The sequence below is a fragment of the Bos indicus genome, chromosome 5, assembly GCF_029378745.1.
Source record: "Bos indicus isolate NIAB-ARS_2022 breed Sahiwal x Tharparkar chromosome 5, NIAB-ARS_B.indTharparkar_mat_pri_1.0, whole genome shotgun sequence".
Lineage (NCBI taxonomy): Eukaryota > Metazoa > Chordata > Mammalia > Artiodactyla > Bovidae > Bos > Bos indicus.
Window position 1 is genome coordinate 83221408 of NC_091764.1, and position 20440 is coordinate 83241847.

The 20440-nt window shown below is 38.8% G+C and overlaps 1 protein-coding gene across 2 annotated transcripts in view; it reads left to right on the plus strand.

Moving 5' to 3' along the window:
* Window positions 1-20440, plus strand: part of ITPR2 (inositol 1,4,5-trisphosphate receptor type 2) — a 593100-nt gene that overhangs the window by 256069 nt on the left and 316591 nt on the right. For both annotated transcript variants that reach the window (XM_070788589.1, XM_070788588.1), the window contains exons 27-30: window positions 11509-11598; window positions 11712-11837; window positions 17146-17268; window positions 18148-18348. In XM_070788589.1, coding sequence (XP_070644690.1) covers window positions 11509-11598; window positions 11712-11837; window positions 17146-17268; window positions 18148-18348 — 540 coding nt within the window. The remainder of the gene's footprint in view (window positions 1-11508; window positions 11599-11711; window positions 11838-17145; window positions 17269-18147; window positions 18349-20440) is intronic.

Genomic DNA, 20440 nt, shown 5'->3' on the forward strand with positions numbered 1-20440 from the left:
AAGCCTCCTGTTCAAATTCAGGTGTGAGGTTAGGTGAGCATGAGCTCAGGAGGCAAAAGTAGAAATGGACACAAGAAGAGAAGCCAAGAGAATGGTACATTTCTAATGGATTAATATACGGAGAAAAAAAAGTGAGAGACTACAGAGTTACTAACTTGTACACAGCCAAATAATCTATGTTATGCAATGAACCAACTGCCAGAGATAGTGACAATTTATTGTAAACAGGATGAAATATATCACAATATCAATGGAAACAGCCAGTAGCAGGCAGCACGCACTCTGGCAAGCCAGTACAGATAATAATCCTTTGTTGTGTAGTAAATCTTTACAAAGGCTCTAAACACAGGATGATTGCCATTGTTTTAAAACAGCTCATAATGTTCTAACTTTGTGCCTGCTTAGACATCAGAAAACCAGATAACAGTACAGTGAGTCTTCATTTTGGTAATAAGAAATATTTCCAATGGCATAAAAGTATTTTTCTTTCCCTCAGTGATAAATTTTGTTTATCTGGGTCAATAACTGAACTGAACTGCTGTGCCTTTCTTAGTCGCTTCAGACATGTCCGACTCTTTGCGACCCCATGGACTGCAGCCTGCCAGGCTCCTCTGTCCATGGAATTCTCCAGGCAAGAATACTGGAGTGGGTTGCCATTTCTTCCTCTAGGGGATCTTCCTGATCCAGGGATGGAACCCACATCTCTTGCATTGGTAGGTGAATTCTTTACCATTGAGTCACCTGGGAAGCTCTGATAATCCACCTACTAACACTATCAAATCTCGATGTAACCAAAATTATCCTAGTATTGTAGTCGATCTCATATAAACACGGTGGAGGATGGAGTAGATTGGGTCTTCTAGTAAGCTCACTGCATCCCTAGTACATATGAGCTTTATTACCTATTATATCTTACAGGGTTTCTCTGTTAACTTACTTTCAAGGGCATTAAAAAGGGCATCGTTGCTGAAAACCTAAAGGTTGGGGTATATATAACAAGTTGACAGTCTCTGTAGCATTACTAGTTCATTACATTCAAATGCATGTTGGCTTCTAAATATAAGAAGGAGGGATTAACTCAGGAAATTAGATCTGAGTGGGTTAAATCAGGATTGCCCTTTATGCTCATCCATCTCTTTATAAAGAGTTGAAAAGCAAGCCATGGAGGCATCACAGGACTTCTAACAGAAGTTCCCACTTGTGTTAGATATTTTGGTTGTTAATTTTCCTTCACAATGATTGTGCTTCTGTGTCTGTGTATGTATATAGATTTATCTCTACAAATGGTTGCCTGCTCCTTTAAAAAAAAAAGGCGGGGGTGCTGCGGGGAGCTTCTCTCCTGGCTCAGATGGTAAAGAATCTTCCTGCAGTGCAGGAGACCCAAGCTCAGTCCCTGAGTCCAGTAGATCACCTGGAGAAGGAAATGGCAACCTGCTCCAGTATTCTTACCTGGAAAATTCCATCGATAGAGGATCCTAGTGGGCTGTAGTCCATGGGGTCTCAAAGAGTTGGACACAACTGAGTGACTAACATTAAAAAAAAAAACAAAAAAAATTACAGTCTTCACAATCTAAAGTCTGATGATGTTTAAACTGTCTAGTTTTTTTTTTCCATCAAGGACTATTTTTTCTTTGGGGGTTTCTAATTGATTTTTTTCATATCTCTGCATTCAAGATTCCTATCTGTGTGTTTTCACTTCATTTTTTTTTTTTTTGTCCTTTTAATAAGTGTGTGATGTAAGGGGCAGAATTAACTAGAAAATGTCCCTGGGGGCTTACTCTGGGTTGCCTAGGCAGCAAGCTGGCTGGCTGTTTGCTGGAGTTGGGGTGGGGGGTGGGGTGGGACAGGAGCTTCTCTCCCAGGAGGCCCTGCACTGATCTGACTTCTCATGCAGACCCCTGGCTCTTGCCTCTCAGCAGAAGGACTCTCATTTGTATGGGCCTCATAGCTGGTGATCCTGATCAGTTCCTGCAAATAGCAGGCACCTAAATCCAGACTGCTTGGTGCCCAGGATGTTTTATGTACCTTCAGAGACCCCTTATTCTCCAACTTGCCCTGTGAGAAGTTGTGCTGAGATGGGGCGGAGGTTGTTAGTCAGAAATGTAGACCCGGGATGGCGTCCAGCAGGACAGTCACAACTCTCTAGGGTGATTGAAGGCTGGGGGACACATGCCTTCCCTTCTCTGCCGACCCTTGGCTTGCGTCTCCCCCGCTCCCCCCAACCCCACCACCCTTTCCCAGTAAGACTCTCCCTAATCCCTGCCAAGTGATGCTGTGAGTCCTCCTGACCATGCGGCAGCCACACAGGGGTCCATCTAGGGTGAGAGAGGTTATTCCTCACTTTATTTCTATGATTATTTTAAACATGTGCTTGTGTATGCTAAGTTGCTACAGTCGTTTCTGACTCTTTGCGACCCCGTGGACTGTAGCCGCCAGGGTTCTCTGTGCATGGGATTCCCCAGGCAAGAACACTGGAGTGGGTTGCCATTTTCTCCTCCAGGGGATCTTCCCGACCCAGGGATCAAACCTCAGTCTCTTAGGTCTCTTGCATTGGAAGGCAGGTTCTTTACCATTAGCATCATCTGGGAAGCCCATTTTTAAAACATACATAAAGGTCTTTTCAGAAGGTTTCTTAATTGTTTCATTTCCATGGGAATGACGGAGTCTCATTATTGAGTTTTTTGTTATCTACCTTAGCATTCGCTTTGCTCACAGGTATTTAAATTTTAGTTTGCAGATTTACCTTTCTGAGAGAATGAACTGAGTTCCTTCCTTCCTTCCCTCCCGCCCCTTTTCTTTCCCTCCTTTTCTTTCTCTCTGCTTTTCTGTCGACAGCCCTTCCTTGTCTGATGGTTTCTGTCTTACCTCACATCCCTGTACTCTTTAAAAGCGAAGCCCAGTTTACATTCTTTGCCGACCACTTCTGATCTTTTTTCTTTGATGAGGCAAACAGGCAAGGAGGCTGTTTCCTCTAGAAAGATATCTTGAAAGAAAGCTATGCTTTCCCAAGTGTTAGGACTTTTGATTCTGCACCGCAGGAAAATAGTTTTTTTTTTTTTCTCTAATTTTATTTTATTTTTAAACTTTACATAATTGTATTAGTTTTGCCAAATATCAAAATGAATCCACCACAGGTATACATGTGTTCCCCATCCCGAACCCTCCTCCCTCCTCCCTCCCCATACCATCCCTCTGGGCCGTCCCAGTGCACCAGCCCCAAGCATCCAGCATCATGCATCGAACCTGGACTGGCAACTCGTTTCCTACATGATATTTTACATGTTTCATTGCCATTCTCCCAAATCTTCCCACCCTCTCCCTCTCCCACAGAGTCCATAAGACTGTTCTATACATCAGTGTCTCTTTTGCTGTCTCGTACACCGGGTTATTGTTACCATCTTTCTAAATTCCATATATATGCGTTAGTATACTGTATTTATGTTTTTCCTTCTGGCTTACTTCACTCTGTATAATAGGCTCCAGTTTCATCCACCTCATTAGAACTGATTCAAATGTATTCTTTTTAATGGCTGAGTAATACTCCATTGTGTATATGTACCACAGCTTTCTTATCCATTCATCTGCTGATGGACATCTAGGTTGCTTCCATGTCTTGGCTATTATAAACAGTGCTGCGATGAACATTGGGGTACACGTGTCTCTTTCCCTTCTGGTTTCCTCAGTGTGTATGCCCAGCAGTGGGGTTGCTGGATCATAAGGCAGTTCTATTTCCAGTTTTTTAAGGAATCTCCACACTGTTCTCCATAGTGGCTGTACTAGTTTGCATTCCCACCAACAGTGTAAAAGGGTTCCCTTTTCTCCACACCCTCTCCAGCATTTATTATTTGTAGACTTTTGAATCGCAGCCATTCTGACTGGTGTGAAATGGTACCTCATAGTGGTTTTGATTTGCATTTCTCTGATAATGAGTGATGTTGAGCATCTTTTCATGTGTTTGTTAGCCATCTGTATGTCTTTTTTGGAGAAATGTCTATTTAGTTCTTTGGCCCATTTTAGGAAAATAGTTTTATATAAACTTCGTTTCTCTGGCAAAACTTGTGATTGACCAACTAACTCTTGGCAAAAGTAACTGATTGGATGTCTAACCTTCATGGCTGGGTACAGAAAGTGTCCATGAGTTTCCGACAGAATCTTCCTAGATGATCTGACTTATGTGGGACTCTATGGTAACTGGATAGAGAACTTTTATCCATTTATTTGGGAGAGTGCTTGCGTGAATTTTCTTTTTATGGAATTTGTTTTCTTCATTTTCTGTTTTTGCCCTTAACCTCCTTGTATGTTTATTTTACTTGTTTATATCAGATTACGTATTTCTCTCCTTTATGTCTGAGCTGATGTTACTGAAGGTGATTTCTGCATATGAGTATCACTTTAATAAGTCCTTTCACAAGACATGCAGCTGAAAACTAATTTTTAGTCTTGAGCCAAATGCTACTTATACGCATCTTCATTCTATTTGTTTGTAATGCATATTCTTAAATGTAGTGCTTTTATCTCCTGAATTGGTTTCTTTGAATTATTTCCAGGATAAGAAACTTTTTCTCCCTCTTGTCTTCTGGCCTGCATTTAAAATTAATGCTGTTTTATTATTTCCCTTCATGTTGTAGAGAAAGTTACCATTTTATTCGTTTTTTCTACTTTGCCATTTGTTCTCAATTTTATTTGAATTTGGTGATCTCAGGTGGCTTTGGCCTGCAACAGCTTGAAGCAGGGTTTCGATTGCTAGAGATTGAGGTCAATCCTTGACACTGAGAGCACTGAAGCCACGCAGCTAGACCTCAAGGGACCAGTGGCCAGTGACAAGGCCCTGGCCCGTCAGCTATGTAGAAATGAATTTCCACAGAGAGATGGAAAGTAGTGAAAGAAGTGAAGTGTTTTAATAAACACCCCTCCTAGTGGAAGAGAAAGAATACTTGTGGATAGACACACGGGTGGTCTCAGAGAGAAAGTCGTGTCCTCATGGAGGTTTGAATCCCTTTTATGGGGCATTTATTCTGGGTTTCCTTTGGCCAGTCATCTTGCTTTGCCTGGTTCCGAGTCCATGTTTGGTGTGTCTCAGGGTCCTCCCGTATGTGTGCACACAGCTCTTAGCCAAGATGGATTCTAGTAAAGGGGCCTGTGGGTAGGTTGATATCACTTACTAAAATGTGATGTCCCCTCTCTTTTGATCTCCAAGGGGCCTTTCTGTGCATATGTAGTCAGGGAGTTCTCCTTGACTTCGAGAATGAGAAATATGTGGTCCCTATCTCTTACCTGGACAGGGCTCATCTCCTCTCTTGCTCCTGCTATTTTAGAGTATCTGTCCACAGGGGAGAAACCAGCTGTTCACCCTGAGGCCCATCTAGCTCCTGCCTCATTGGTAGTGAGGAGTCTAACTTCCTATGTTTTTTTCCCTCAGCAAGTGGCTTACAAGGACATTATAGAAGTTGATTCATTCAAATCAGAGCACACCTATGGCACTGGGCCAGAAAGCAACATTTCTGTAATGACTGCTTCCTAAAGAGGGAGTTGAAGAGAAGGTGCTGGTTTCTTCCCCCCGCTTCTGTCCATGCAGCCCTCTTCTCACAGCCGCATCGGGGGTTGCTCTGAGGTGACTGCGACTAGGGTGGCTTCCCTCACATATGTCAGGTACTAGGCATGTTCTCTAAGGGCTCTGTTGCATTGCTGTTTTCACTTCCTGCACAGTGCTGTGTTATTCTTGGTCACCCTGCTAACTAAAGGGTTGCCTTTCCTTTCTACATTTTATATAACACTGCTGAGGATCATATTAAAAAGTATTATAGTTTCCCTGGTGGCTCAAAGAATCTGCCTGCAATGCAGGAGACCCGGGTTCAATCCCTGGGTCAGGAAGATCTCCTGGAGAAGGAAATGCCAACCCACTCCAGTGTTCTTGCCTGGAAAATTCCATGGACAGAGGAGCCATGACTGAGCGACTAAACCACCAAAGTATTATAGAAGGTGTTATGTAAAAAGTACTGTACATGACTGTGCCAGAGGTGCTATAGTGGGTTCTTATCGCACGCCTATGGAAACAGCTCTTAGTTTACTTTGAACATACCTATCATCAGTACAGTCCCTATTTTTCTGAGTATCACTTTAAGCAACGAGAAAGCACTCCAGTGGCACACACTTTTTTGTTACTTAATCAGAGATACTGATAGTCAAAGAGATTTGCGGTGTTTTCTAGGACATCTGATTAAGCATCATCAAATACTAATAAAAATGACATCAAATGAATCAAAAAATGTCAATATTTGTATTATCTTGGGACAAAGGAAAAGCAAACAGGTTTGGAGTAAGACTGAGAGTATGGTTTACCCTCTAGAAGGGTAGAAATTTGTGCCCAGGTTGAGGGAAATCTGGAGGAAGATTATCTGCCTGTATTAATGTCTTCACCAAGTCTTAGAGCAGCCTTAGGTGTCAACCAGGGAAGCCGAAACTGTCAATCATGACCCCATGATGGTATGTATTAGCTTTACTGCCAAGGTCAGATAATTAGATTCAGGATGATGTAAGAGTTTCTGTAACCCCTTGAATATCATCATAAATGGCTGGTATGTGATGTAACTTTTAGATGGATGGGAGAAAAACATACCTCATCCTCCCACAGCAGGGCTATCATTCAGTTGTCTGAAGGAGGTGATATTTAATATGAAGAGCTTCAATTAAATTATAATCTGGTTGGTCACTCAAGCATCAAAGTCTGATTATTAGATTTTTTTAGTGTGTTTTGGAGGGAGGTGAGAAGGAGAAAGGGTGGCATTTGACATCTGAAGTTGGGAGGAGGGTGACTGGTAAATGATGCCACTGATTCGGTTGAGTAGTAGATACAAGAAGAGAAGGCTAGGGATCCAGATGGTGAATAGAATGCTTTCCAGTCTTGCTAACTTGATAGCATTGCTGAAGAAGGATATCCTTTCACTTCACTGGGATTGGGACAAAGCAAAGAAATGCACTGAGCTATTTTAATCACAGCTGTGGTGGATGTAGGCGTTTCTACATTGTAGGATTTGGAAAGTTCTTTTTTAAAAGCATGATTGACCTTGTTTAAATTAAGGAGCTAGATCCTCATTAACTCGTGCCCATGTTTAGTTCGCCATATGATTCATACAATATTATTTTCTTATATCATTTTTGCTGTTTATCTAAAAAGAGTTTCTTTACCTGATGCAAAATAAGTGTGGGAGCAACGTGATGTTCAGAGCCAGTATTTGCTTAGGTATTCACTCTGAGCATGTCTATGCTGACCATCTAATTTCTAGACTCTTTCAGAAATTTCTAGACTCTTCTAAACTACCCTTGCTATGGTGTTTCAGAATATACTGCTTTATGTTACTGTTGTTGTTGTTCAGTCACTAAGTCATGTCTGATTCTTTGCGGCCCCATGGACTGCCACACACCAGGCTTCCCTGCCCTTCACTATCTCCCTGAGTTTGCTCAAACTAATGTCCATTGAGTTGGTAACACTGTCCAACCATCTCATCCTCTGTTGTACCCTTCTCTTCCTGCCTTTGATCTTTCCTAGCATCAGGGTCTTTTCCAATGAGTTGGCTCTTCACATCAGGTGGCCAAAGTATGTTACAGTATATACTATGCAATTAAAAATCTAGCTGCCTCAATAAAATCACTTGACTAAGTGGTTCCCATATTCCATTAGAGGAAATAAATTCAAATTCTTCCAGATGATAGGAAACAATTACAGTAAAGTACAAGTATCTTTGCAGTGCCTTTCTTCATCACTGTTGTCAAAAGCATAATTTAGGTATTTAGCATAAGCATGGCACTGCTCTCAGTGTTACACATTTTTTTTTCCTGAGCCTCCTCAGCTCTAGGATTCTGCATAAATTACACTTCTACATTTTACACCTTACTAATATGTCGTCATTAGCATAAAGCCAGGACTTTGTAGATTTGGCCACTAACCTCGGGACAAAGAGGTATAGGATATAAAAAAAATATAATCAATTTCTTTCCTTTCTGGAGGAAGACAGGGCAACTTTACTCGGAGCATCTTGGCATTAATAAGAAAATAAAGCCTAACTGTAGTTATATAGTTTACATATTTCTTAAATTCCCCTGATCACTGCTTTGGGATCATCCAGATGTTCTATGAGTTAATATTTTTGTTCGGTTTAATTACATTGAATTATTTTCTGAAATTAAAAGGGGCCGTTCATTGAATTCTCCAGCATTGCCTCCTTTGTTGACTGCTGGCAATTTTAAATTAAAATAATTTTTCTTTATAATTCCCATACTTAGGAAGTTTAGCATTGTCTACATCCTCCCTTGGGCAGAACTAAAGAGCATAACTTTTGTAATGTAGTACATCTTCCCTGAGATTACTTTTCTTAAAACAAGACAGTTGCTTTTTCTGCAGGCCGTTGCTTGAAAAATAGACTTAAATATATCTGCCAAAGCTTTGCCTGTATATTTGACTGATTTTTTAAAAAGTTTAAATATATCAGAAAGATCTCCTTTCCACCTTAGGAGCTTTGTCAGTCTTTAGACTTGGTAACATCTTAATCTTGGACTGGAATACAAACTTAGTTTTCTTTAATATTTTTTCTCTCCCAGAAAAAAATGAATATGGCCTTTTTAAATTCAACCTTCACCTTTGTGATCAGAAAAAGGAAATTTAATTATATTTCTACCTTTGCAATGTCTACTTCTCATCAATAAATTATTTTTCTATCAAGTAGAAACCCTGTTTCTCTCATGCTGTGACCTCCAACCTCTTCCATCCAAATAGCTTCCATTCATATGAGGCACAGGGGCCCTTTCCCTCTTCTATTAATACGTTGGCCTCGCTTATGTATATATTTTTACATTTTCTTCTGTAACTTTTTTGGATTTACTTAGTGTTTATTGTCTTGTAGATACTATCTCCCGTTCTTTTTTCTCTTTTGTTTACCTAGGCTGGAAATTGGCTTGCTTTCATTTCCTTCCTAGGATTTATTAGCATAGATGACACAACCCTGGAAGGTAACAGGAACAGTGTTAATGCTTTCTGTGTTTTTATTCGTGACTTTTTGTGGTTCCAGTTCCATTCGGTGAAAGTGACAAGGTGGTCAGAAAATCTTGGACAATATCCTGTCATAATAAAACAAAGTGGAATTTAAAGACAGTGGTAGTGAACCAGAGAATCAGATGCTAAAGACAATTTTAGTAATTGAGTCATTGACACATAAAACAATTTTAGTACAGTAGATTACTCTTTCAAGAAACTTAGTGGGGGTAATAATCCAAGATGCAAGATGACTTCCCAGAACGCACGGTGTCATGGAAAGTGCTGTTAGCTTCCACTTGGGTTGTAGTTTCGGAGTTCAGAAAGAATCAGTAGAGGATAGAAAATTTTCACCTGCAGAAACAGGGATGAATCAGAGAGAAAAGGTGGGGGAGATGGAATTTAAAAATCTGAGTTTCAAAAGTTCTGTTTCTCTGAGACACAGCAGGGAATGCAGACAGTTTTGTGGATGATACTGGATGTTTTCAAATGCAGAAGAGACAGCATCATGTAGGGGAGTTTTCTTATGCTCAGTAAAATGAGAGGAGTTACTTGCTAAGATGGAGTTCAGATGGAGAGCCTCCATCTTGGATGATGTTTGCCTGGAGAAAAGTCAAAGAGAAACATGGAGCTTCCTGAGCAGTGGTGATAACTCCATACCTGACCAAGTCACTCTCTTGCTTGAAACCTTGGATCAGAAATTTTTGACTAGCAAGGAAAACACAATGATTTTTCTTTCTTGGTTTGAGTTTATTTTGTGATTTGTCATGGAATGCAGTAGGAAAAATAGGGACAAATAAAATTGTGTCAATTAACTTCATTTTTTTTTTTTTTTTTTTTACTTTCTCCTAAGCTTAAATTACCTGGAGAAGGGAATGGCAACCCACTCCAGTATTCTTGCCTGGAGAACCTCAGGGACAGAGGGCCTGGTGGGCTGCTGTCTATGGGGTCGCACAGGGTCGGACTTGACTGAAGTGACTTAGCAGCAGCAGCAAGCTTAGATTGGCGTCCCATTTAACTGTGAGAGCTCAACACCTTCAATGTAGTCAGGAATACAGGGGGTTTTTTAAACTACCCTTGATATTCATCCCAAGTGCAATTTTGTACTAGTTGTAAATCAGGGAGGTGGTCAGGCCCCACTCCACCTAATTGCCTCCTTTTGTAGCATGCTTTGTCAGTTCTTGTCAGTTTCTCTACACCATTGTGCTTTCCTTTCTCCAGCACCTTTGGGTAAGGTGACTTCACCTAACCAGTGTCCCCTGCCTTTCGTGTGTCTCTCGTACTTAACTGAACTGTTTTCATCTTTCAAGACCTTGGCTTAAACTTGCCCTCCTTCATAAAGCTGTCTAAAATTATATCTAGTCTCCTTCTCTCTGTCTCTTTGAATAGTAAATTCTGCTCAGTTCAGATCTTTGTTTTCATGTTTCTGCCTGCTTTCTTAGGTAGACTGTAATTTCTTGTGGAAAGAACCATATCTTCTATTTCTTTTATGTCCACTCACCATTGTCTAGTACGAGGCATGCATTAAGGATTAGTAAATGTTTGGAGATTGTATTATAACTGGTGTTTTATTTTCATATGATGACTCCAGTAATTAGTATTTAAAATATGTACATTCCTTAATATTTGTCTTTTATTGTGCTACTGCAGATAATGGTTGTTATAATAAAATGTTTCTGGTGTTCTAGGTCCTATTAATATACTTTGTTAATTTAAAATATTTTTAATTTACATTTTTTTTTTTTTTTTAAATTTTCATGGTCTATATGTGGTTGTTCGCCCCCCAGTCATGACTCTTAAGAATGTCATGGTAACCTGTCAGAGAATTCTTGGTTTGAGGTGTTTTTACCTCCCATCTCTGAAATTTTGCTTCATTATGATATGCTCCTTCAGTCTTTTTTTTTTTCCAGCAGTTTATCCCTGATAATAAAATTTTGCCTGCTGTGCCCTGAAATTTTACCATTCCTTTTTCTATAGGCCATATAAGATCTGATACATTTAGCATAAGGAAATGCACTGAGAATGTTACCTGTTATTCCTTTCCTTTCTAACTTACTCATTAATTATTAGTAATGCCATAGATAGTGTAATGTCTTCTCTTTCGGCTGCACTGGGACTCCCCTGAGGCATGTGGGGGCTTTGCTAGTTGAGGCACATAGACTTAGTTGCCCCATGGCATCTGAGATCTTAGTTCCCCAACCAGGGATTGAACCCACATCCCCTGCATTGGAAGGCAGATTCCACTGGACAACCAGGGAAGTCCTAGATCTTGTAATTTGGTTGTTATTGGGAAGTGGTCATTTGCATGACTCCTTGCAGCCAAGAAGCTTTTGATGAGATAAATAAGTACCAAAGAAACATTTAAGTTGAATAATAAATTCATCACAAAATAACTTCAAAATGTATTTCTTATTTATTGCAAAAGAACCAAATGTATTACGAAGCTATACAGAACATAAAATACATCTTTGTGTTTATTTTAGGACTCAAACATTTTAAGTCCAGTGCAAGATGGAACAAAGAAACCTCAGATTGACAGCAATAAGAGCAACAACTATCGGATTGTAAAGGAGGTCAGCAACTAGTTTTATGTGGGTTTATTTTTGCATGGCAAAAGAGTTTTGCCTGTTGATTATATTTAATATTGTATTTTCTATGGTTAATGATTTTCTTCTTGTTTGGAAAGATTTTGATTAGGCTCAGTAAACTCTGCGTCCAGAACAAAAAGTGTCGCAATCAACATCAACGATTATTGAAAAATATGGGAGCCCATTCGGTGGTGTTGGATCTGCTGCAGATACCCTATGAAAAGGTGAGTTTTTAGGTTCTGTTTTCCTTTTTTAATTTTGAGGCAATTTCAGTATAGCAAAGTTGCAATTAATATTTTCCCCAAGCCCTTTGCAAGTAAGTTGCCAACCTGATGCCCTACTTCCCCTGGGTCCTTTAGTGTGTATTCCCTATGAACATCACCCCATAATACCCTTCCAGATTGAGAAAGAACATGGCAGTCTGCTGCCATCTCATCCTCACGAGCCATTCACATGCTCCCATCATCCTAATCACGTCCTGTTTGACAAAAAGATCCACTTCAGAAACAGGTGCTGTTTGGTGTCATGTCCATTTAAACCTCCTCATGCTGGACCTCTCATGACCTGGACACTTTTGAAGACAGACCAGCCGTTCTGAAGACTGCCTCTTAATTTGGATCATCTGACTTTGCCTCATGATTCAATTCAGTTATGCATCTTTGGCAGGAACGTTACAGGAGTAACACTTAAGTTTTTCCCACCGCTTCCTATCAGACAGCGTGCAATTTTGATTTGCCTCATGACGGGTGATGTTTACTTGGGTCACTTGATAAAGATGGTGTCTGCCAGAATTCTCACTGTGAGCTGCTCAGTTTTCCTCTGTAATAAATATTTTGTGGCACAATTCTTTGAAACTAAGTAACTATTCCATTTTTGATCAAAGTTTCTTTTTTTTTAATCTTTTAAGTAATTTTTTTAACCTTTTAAGTAATTTTTTTTAATTGGAAGACAGTAGCTTTACAATGTTGTGTTGATTTTTGCTGTATCAGCTATAAGTATACACATATCCCCTCCTGTTTGAGCTTCCTTCCCCATGTATCCCACCCCGTAGGTCATCACAGAACACTGAGCTGAGCTCCCTGTGCTATACCGCAGCTTCCGTTAGCTGTCTATTGTTATTAAACCTTTGATTGATTGATTGATTGATTTTAGTATGGACTCATGGATGCTCATTTCATGTAATAGGTTATATTAGGTTTCCATCATTATTTATTTTGATTGTCCCAAATTGGGGTTAGTTGCCTGTCCTCTAACATGGCCTCATCAGTCTTCGAGTGATTCATCACTTAATTGCACATTAAAATGTTCCAGGCTCACCTTGCATTTTTCTTGTTCCACCTGGAATTAGCTATTTCTTCATGAAGCTCCAGATCCATTTGGGGGAGAATGGTATTTGGGAGAAAAATTCTGAGAACTTAATGTACTTATTTCTGTGGAGTTTTGCTTCTTCAGGTCCTCTAAGTAGACAGATCTAGAGAATATATGTGTGTGTGAATATAATTACTCACTTATTAATATACTGTTTATAACTCATCTTCCACCATCACTGCTCCCTTTTCTTCCTAATGAATGCCCTCTGCACTTCACTTAGGCTCTGACCTCCGTCTGCGAGTAGATGCCTTGTTTATCTCTCTTGGAAACCAACCATGCCAGGCCATATACCCTTCCCACTTGGACTTTTCACTTCTCTTATTGAATTGCCCCCTGTCTGACTTAGTTGCATTTTAATATGTATAAGGTGGTATAATTCGAACTATGTTAGAGAATACAGTAAAAGAATTATTGAAAAGCAGCCAAATGTATTAACTTCTAAGTATTTATAATACAAATTATTATATCTTTGATATTGTAACACAGACATATGGCATGTAATGAAGTCCCTTTTTCTAAAAATATAACTATAGTGTTGAGTGTTTTACTACTACTTTATGTTTGTGGGTTTTCTATTTTATTATTATATTTTTATTGAAATATTACTCATTTACAATATTATATTAGTTTCAGGTGTCCAGCAGAGTGATTTGAAATATTTTTATAATCACAAAATGATGTCAACATACAAAGTTATTACAATATTATTGGCTATATTCCCTATGCTGTACATTACAACCTTTGTTTATTTTATAACTAGTCTATTTTATAAGTGAAAGTCTGTAACTCTTAATCTTCCCCACCTATTCATCCGCTCATCCCACTCCACTCTGGTAACCATCAGTTTGTTCTCTGTGTCTATAAATCTGTTTCTGTTTTGTTTGCTTGTTTATTTTCTCTTTTAGACTCCACATATAGGTGAACTCATGTAGTGTTAGTCTTTCTCTGATTTATTTCAGTTACATAATACCCTCAAGGTTCATCAGTGTTGTCACACATGACAAGATTCTGTTCTTTTTGGCTATGTATTATTCCATTGTGTGTATATCTATCTGTCTGTATGTGTGTGTGTATATACATATATATATATATCTCACATCTTCTTGACCCATTCATGGAGACTTAGTTTGCTTTTGTATCTTGACCATTGTAAACAATGCTCCATGTAAACAATATGGGTCCATGTAAACAATATGGGTGCATACATCTTTTTGAATTAGTGTTTTTGTTTTCTTCAGAAAAATACTCAAAGTGGAACTGCTGGATCATATGATAGTTCTATTTTTGAGGAAACTTTATACTGTTTCTATAGTGGCTATACCAATTTATGTCTCCACTAACAGTGCACAAGGGTTCTCCTTTCTCTAAATTTTCACCAACACTTGTTACTGTTTTTAATAATAGTCTTTCTAACAGGTGTGAGTTGATATCTCACTGTGGTTTTGATTTGCACTTCCTTGATAACTGGACTTCCCTGGTGGTTCAGCTGGTAAAGAATCCCCCTTCAGTGCAGGAGACATGGGTTTGATCTCTGGGTTGGGAAGATTCCCTGGAGAAGGGAATGACTACCCACTCCAGTATTCTGGCCTGGGGAATTCCATGGACTGTATAGTCCATGGAGTCACACAGAGTCAGACACAACTGAGTGACTTTCACTTTCACTTCCTTGATAGTGATGTTGAGCATCTTTTCATGTGTTTGATAGCCATCTGTGTGTCTTCTTTGGAAAAAATGTCTATTCAGTGCCTCTGCCCATTTCTTTCTTTCTTTCTTTTTTTTTTTTGGTGTTGAGGTGTATGAGTTTTTGCATATTAACCCCTTGTTAGATACATCATTTGCAATTATCTTGTCACGTTCAGTATTTTGCTTTTTTTGTTTTGTTGATAGTTTCCTTTGCTGTGCCAAAACTTTTTAATTTGATTAGGTCCCATTTGTTTATTTTTGCTTTTATTTCCCTTGCCTGAAGAGACATCCAAAAAATATTGCTAAGACCAATGTCAAAAAGTATACAGCCTGTATTTTCTTCTAGGATTTTTATAGATTTCAGGTCTTAGATTTAAGTCTTGAATCCATTTGGAGTCTGTTTTTGTATATAGTATAAGATAGTAGATTCTTTTGCATGTAGCTGTCCAATTTCACCAACACTAAGAAGTTCTCTTTTCCCCAAGGTTTATTCTTGTCTTCTTTTTCATTCTTTCCTGATACATTTTATCCAGTTTCTTCATCAGCCTAGAATATCTAAACCAAGTGATTTTTAACTTGCATCACCTAAAATTTGAATAAAAGGTTGAAGAATTTTCCTACACATCAATGAAAAGCACATGCAATGTGGTATCATCTCTCTCAGAGCTCATTCCTAAGTTAATTGACCACATGTTTTGGGGTTCATCTCTGGGCTGTCTCTTCTGCTCCACTGATGTATGTGTCTGTTTTTGTGCCACCATCATACTGTTTGAATCACTGTAGTATTGTAGTATAGTTTAAAATCAGGAAGCATGGTATGTCCAGCTTTGCTCTTCTTTCTCAAGATTGTTTTGGATATTAAGGGTCTTTTGTGGTTCCTTATAAATCTTAGAATTATTTCTGTGAAAAATGCCACTGGGGTTTGCTCAGTCTTAATAACTAGATTGTTCATAAACAAGCAAAAAACAGCTTAAGGTGACAGCTTTAAAGAAATACCAATTCTAGTAGAATTGTCCCTGCCATTCTTCTGTACTGGCTGGCTTTTCTGTGTGAATTGAGTGTTCTGTAGCTGAAGTTGCTTTGATGTTTTTTCACTATGCCTGGACTACAAACATAAAAGAAAATACTAGTATATTTTGAAATAAAACCTTTCTATTTTCAAGATGGGAATGGAGTTTTTGGACATAATTATTAGTCTAGTTAGTTCATCCCTATTTTAAATATGAGGAAATGAGTCTATTAATGATCTTAGGCTGTTGGTTTAGTTATATATGGCATAAAATTTAGACTCTCAGATTAGGAAAAAAGAAAACAATAAAACATTGAATTATTTTAATATAAACTGTGACTCAAAACATTAATCCATTTTGTGTATCTGACACTGACCACATGACCTAGCCTAAAAAACTTTTTAGATTGTTTCAGTGATATTTTAAAAGATAACTTTTAAGAAGAAAACTTTGCATTCTTTGTGAGTTTTGAAACTCAAGTTTCTTATTGAAATTCTTATTAGCAATGAAGTACTTTATCATAGGACTTTGGGAAAGGACAGTGAATAAGGAAACAACTTAAGAGTATGTGTGCTAAGAAAGAGGGGACAAAGAGCATGGGGGAAGAGGAGGGCGGAAAGCAAAGAGATAAAGGAAAAGGATAAGATGGAAAAAAGAGGCAAAGTAAGTAGCAAAAGAAGCAGGCACAGAGAAAGGGAGAGTGGAGAATAGAGGGAAGGTCAGAAATACTGGGTTGGCCAGAGTTTGTTCGAGATTATCATAAGCCACTATGCAACAACCTGAATGAACTTTTTGACCAACTCAAATATGTTTATTTACAGAGTGGGGAAGAGAGGGCAGGTGAGTGGAGAGAAGACAGTGGGGGCAAATCAGCAGGATAAGGAAATGAGAGCAGGAGAGAAGGAGCAGAAGGAGCCAGAGGAGGAAGGATAAATGCCTGGAGAAGAAAGGGAGGAGCTGGAGAAACAGGGGAATAAAGATGATACAGAATGAGGAAAAACAGAAAGCAGAAGGATCAGGAAGCTCCAGGTACACTGAAACACTGGAAGAAGGTAAATCAAAGAGAGGGAAGGAAAGAGAGGGATTGGAGGATGCAGGGCAGAGGGAACAGAAGTGGGGAGAGTGAGGAGGCCAGAGAGAGAGGAACAGGGGGACAGAGGAGGTGTGGGGACAGATGCAGGGGACAAGGGGCAGCTTTGTACAGCGATGGGAAATTGTAGTGGACAAGTAGGAAGATTGGGGAGAATGAGAAGTGGACTGTGAAACAAAAAGGGGAGCAGAACAGATAATAGAATGAAGATAAGGGGAGAGACATCTGCAAAATGGGGGAGAGGTGTACACACAGAAAAGAGACCATAAAACAGTGAAGAAAACAGGAAAAAAAATGCATGTGTAAAAAAACATATTCTTTGATAGTATTTTTGCTCTGTGTGTTTCTCTGTATCATGTCCTACTTTTTAACTTCCAGAATGATGAGAAGATGAACGAAGTAATGAATCTGGCTCACACATTCCTGCAGAATTTCTGTCGGGGGAATCCACAGAATCAAGTTCTCCTCCATAAACATCTGAATTTGTTCTTAACCCCTGGTGTAAGTATTTGAGTGACTTCTAATACTTATAGTATTTATGTAAAGTGTCCATGTCATTTCTTATAGCAACATTAATGGATAGAATTTTATTCATCTTTGTGCATGTGAGCATGCCAAGTCACTTCGGTTGTGTCCAACTCTTTGCGACCCCATGGGCTATAGTCCGCCAGGCTCCTCTGTCCATGGAATTCTCGAGACAAGAATACTATAGTGGGTTGCGATGCCCTCCTCTAGGGGATTTTCCCTATCCAGGGATTGAACCCGTATCTCTTAAGTTTCCTGCATTGGTGGACAGGTTTGTTGCCACTGATGCCACCTGGGAGGCCCCATATTCATCTTCGTCACCTCATTTTATTCCTTGTAGGGGCTTCTCCTTAAAGTGAGTATCTTTCCATTAAGGGAACATTTAAAGAAACTTGAAAAATCACACATATCTTACCTGCAGATGGCAACTTCATTTTTATGTACACAGTTAGGAAAAAGACAAGGTACAGCAAAGACTAAGTGTGATGCCACGAGTAAGTGAATATGAAAAACTCGAAGGTGGAGTTACCTCTGCTCTGTAAAACATGTGTCAGCGAATACTAAGGAAGAGCCATGTTTGAATCGTACATGATTAATCTCAAGAATACTGTTGCCAACATGAGGACCTTTATAATAAGCTCCCTTTTCCAAGTAAATTCCTTTGTGAGCTCAGTCTTTTTATTGTTATTTTTTAAATGCTGAATAATCTCATTGCATTTTGTGGAAGAGAAAACTCACTACAATTTTGCATAAAATAGAAAACTGATCACAAGCCGGGTAATATGGTCTAAGTATTATTGTAAAATAGAAAACTGATCTTGTCAGAATTACAAGGGCACATTCCTCTGTGTGTAGCTCCTTGAAGCAGAAACCATGCGGCACATCTTCATGAACAATTACCATCTGTGCAATGAAATTAGTGAGAGAGTTGTCCAGCACTTCGTGCACTGCATTGAGACACACGGCCGCCACGTGGAGTACCTGAGGTTTCTGCAGACAATTGTCAAAGCAGATGGTAAATACGTGAAGAAATGCCAGGATATGGTAATGACCGAGGTATGTTCGCAGTTTGCATTTTACCAGCCTCACATAAACATTATGCTCAACTACGTGTTTTCTGTTAATTTTGAGTGAAAAAAATCCCCCAACAACATAGGTTTGGTAAATAATTTGAGTACAACTCTTAAGCATCAATGTATTTTGCTTAGGTCTAGGGAAGTGACATATCATAAGGTGATGTTATAATTTTCTAGGAGTTTATTTTTCTTTTTGAGCCTTAATAAATTTGTGTATTTTAAATAGTGGGTAAAATCCTATGAAATGTTATAGATTATTTAAAATGAAAGTGATTAAATTTTATATTTCTAAGTTTCAAAATATAAAAAAAATGGATTAAACTCTGCTTTTCGAGTGCCTTTATTACTGTGTTCCTGTAATCATAAAATGGATGTTCTTTGCTACTATTTACAGAGGGCTTTGAAGGAAATGAAATTAATAGAAATTATCTGTCAGTGATTTTTTACATTTGAAAGTTTAGCTATCCAGAGTCAGTTAAAAATTTAAGAAAAGCAAATGGATGATGTACTCCATTTATTTTGCCCTCTTCATTATGATATTTCTCACTGAGCCAGATTTATACAGTGAATGAGTTACTTAATAGGAACCAAGTGATACTTTGGAGAATGCATGTGTGTGTGCTCTAAGTCACTACAGTTGTGTCTGACTCTTTGCAACCCTATGGACTGTAGGCTGCCAGGTTCCTCTCTCCATGCTATTCTCAAGGCAAGCATGCTGGAGTGGCTTGCGATGCCCTCCTCCAGGGGATCTTCCTGACTCAGCATTGAACCCATATCTCTATGTCTCCTGCATTGGCAGGCGGGTTCTTTACCACTAGCACCACCTTGGAAGCCCACTTTGGAGAATACTTTGAGCCTATGTGGGTAGATCATTGCTCTGTGACCTAATGGTTCTCTAAAGGCCTGGATGGATTAAAGCAGCTTTCAGCCATCTACAAACAGTTACCTAGTGGATTATATTGATTTGGGGGAATTTTCATAATTATACACTTTAAATTTGGGATGGGAGTAATTTCTGTATTGTTACAATGTGAGTCCCTCTTGCCCCACAGAAATTTCAAAGTTAATTCAGTGTAAAGTCCTAAATTTTTAATGTAAATTATTGTTATTAAACATTTAAGGAGCATTTTTAATTTGTAAAATTTACCTATCTGTATTTGCATTCATAATAGTTCTCCTTTGCCTAGAAATGTGGCAATTAATTAGATTTTGGAAAATCATCATGGGAAGAATTAAAATGGGAAAGCAGCAAATAGTTAAGCGAGTCCAATGGTATTTACTAGGTGATGTGTTTCTATATGTAAAGAAATATTTATAATTTTATGTTAATACATACATTTTTGACACTAATACATTCTCTTTCAACAGAACTTTCAGTGTAAGCCAGTTAATTGTCTTTATCAATTTAAGTATGTTATCAATTCAAATAAAATAGAGAAAAAATTATGTAATCTGTGTTACCTTCCAAAATATTTCCCACTGGGGGTAGAAAATTGGTACTAGAATAGACAAAAAGAATTGAGGCCAGCGCAGGTCCTGACCTGTCTGTGGTTTGGGGTTGCTATCTGCCTCATAAAGCAAAGTAGAGGGTTTGTCTCCTGGGAAGACAAAAGTTGTCTTCTCTGCAGAAGCCTCTTACATAACTAGCCTGGGCATCTTCCAGGAATAGGAGGGCGAGAATTGAGACTTCATGAGGCTGGGTTTTCAGTTGAGGGAGAGAGAGAAGATAGCAGTGATAGTCTGGAGTTCTGAGTCTACCTCCAGAACTCATCACTGTTAACTCAGCCTGGGCTTCACAGCAAAGTGGATTCCTTAATAAAATACTACTGTTTCCCCCCCAAATAGACAATAAGACATTATGGTGATTTAGCAATAAAATTACATCCTGCTGGAAACTCCACTATAGTTTGTTATACAAACAAAACAGGAAGGAAAATTTATTTCCTAGAAGCCCCTACTTATTCATTCTTTGTCTCTCTCTCTCTCTTTTTTTAAGCTTGTATTTTTCTTTTTATTTTTCTGCTTTTACCTCCATCCCCTACTGATATCCACAACAAATGGAATCTGCAAAT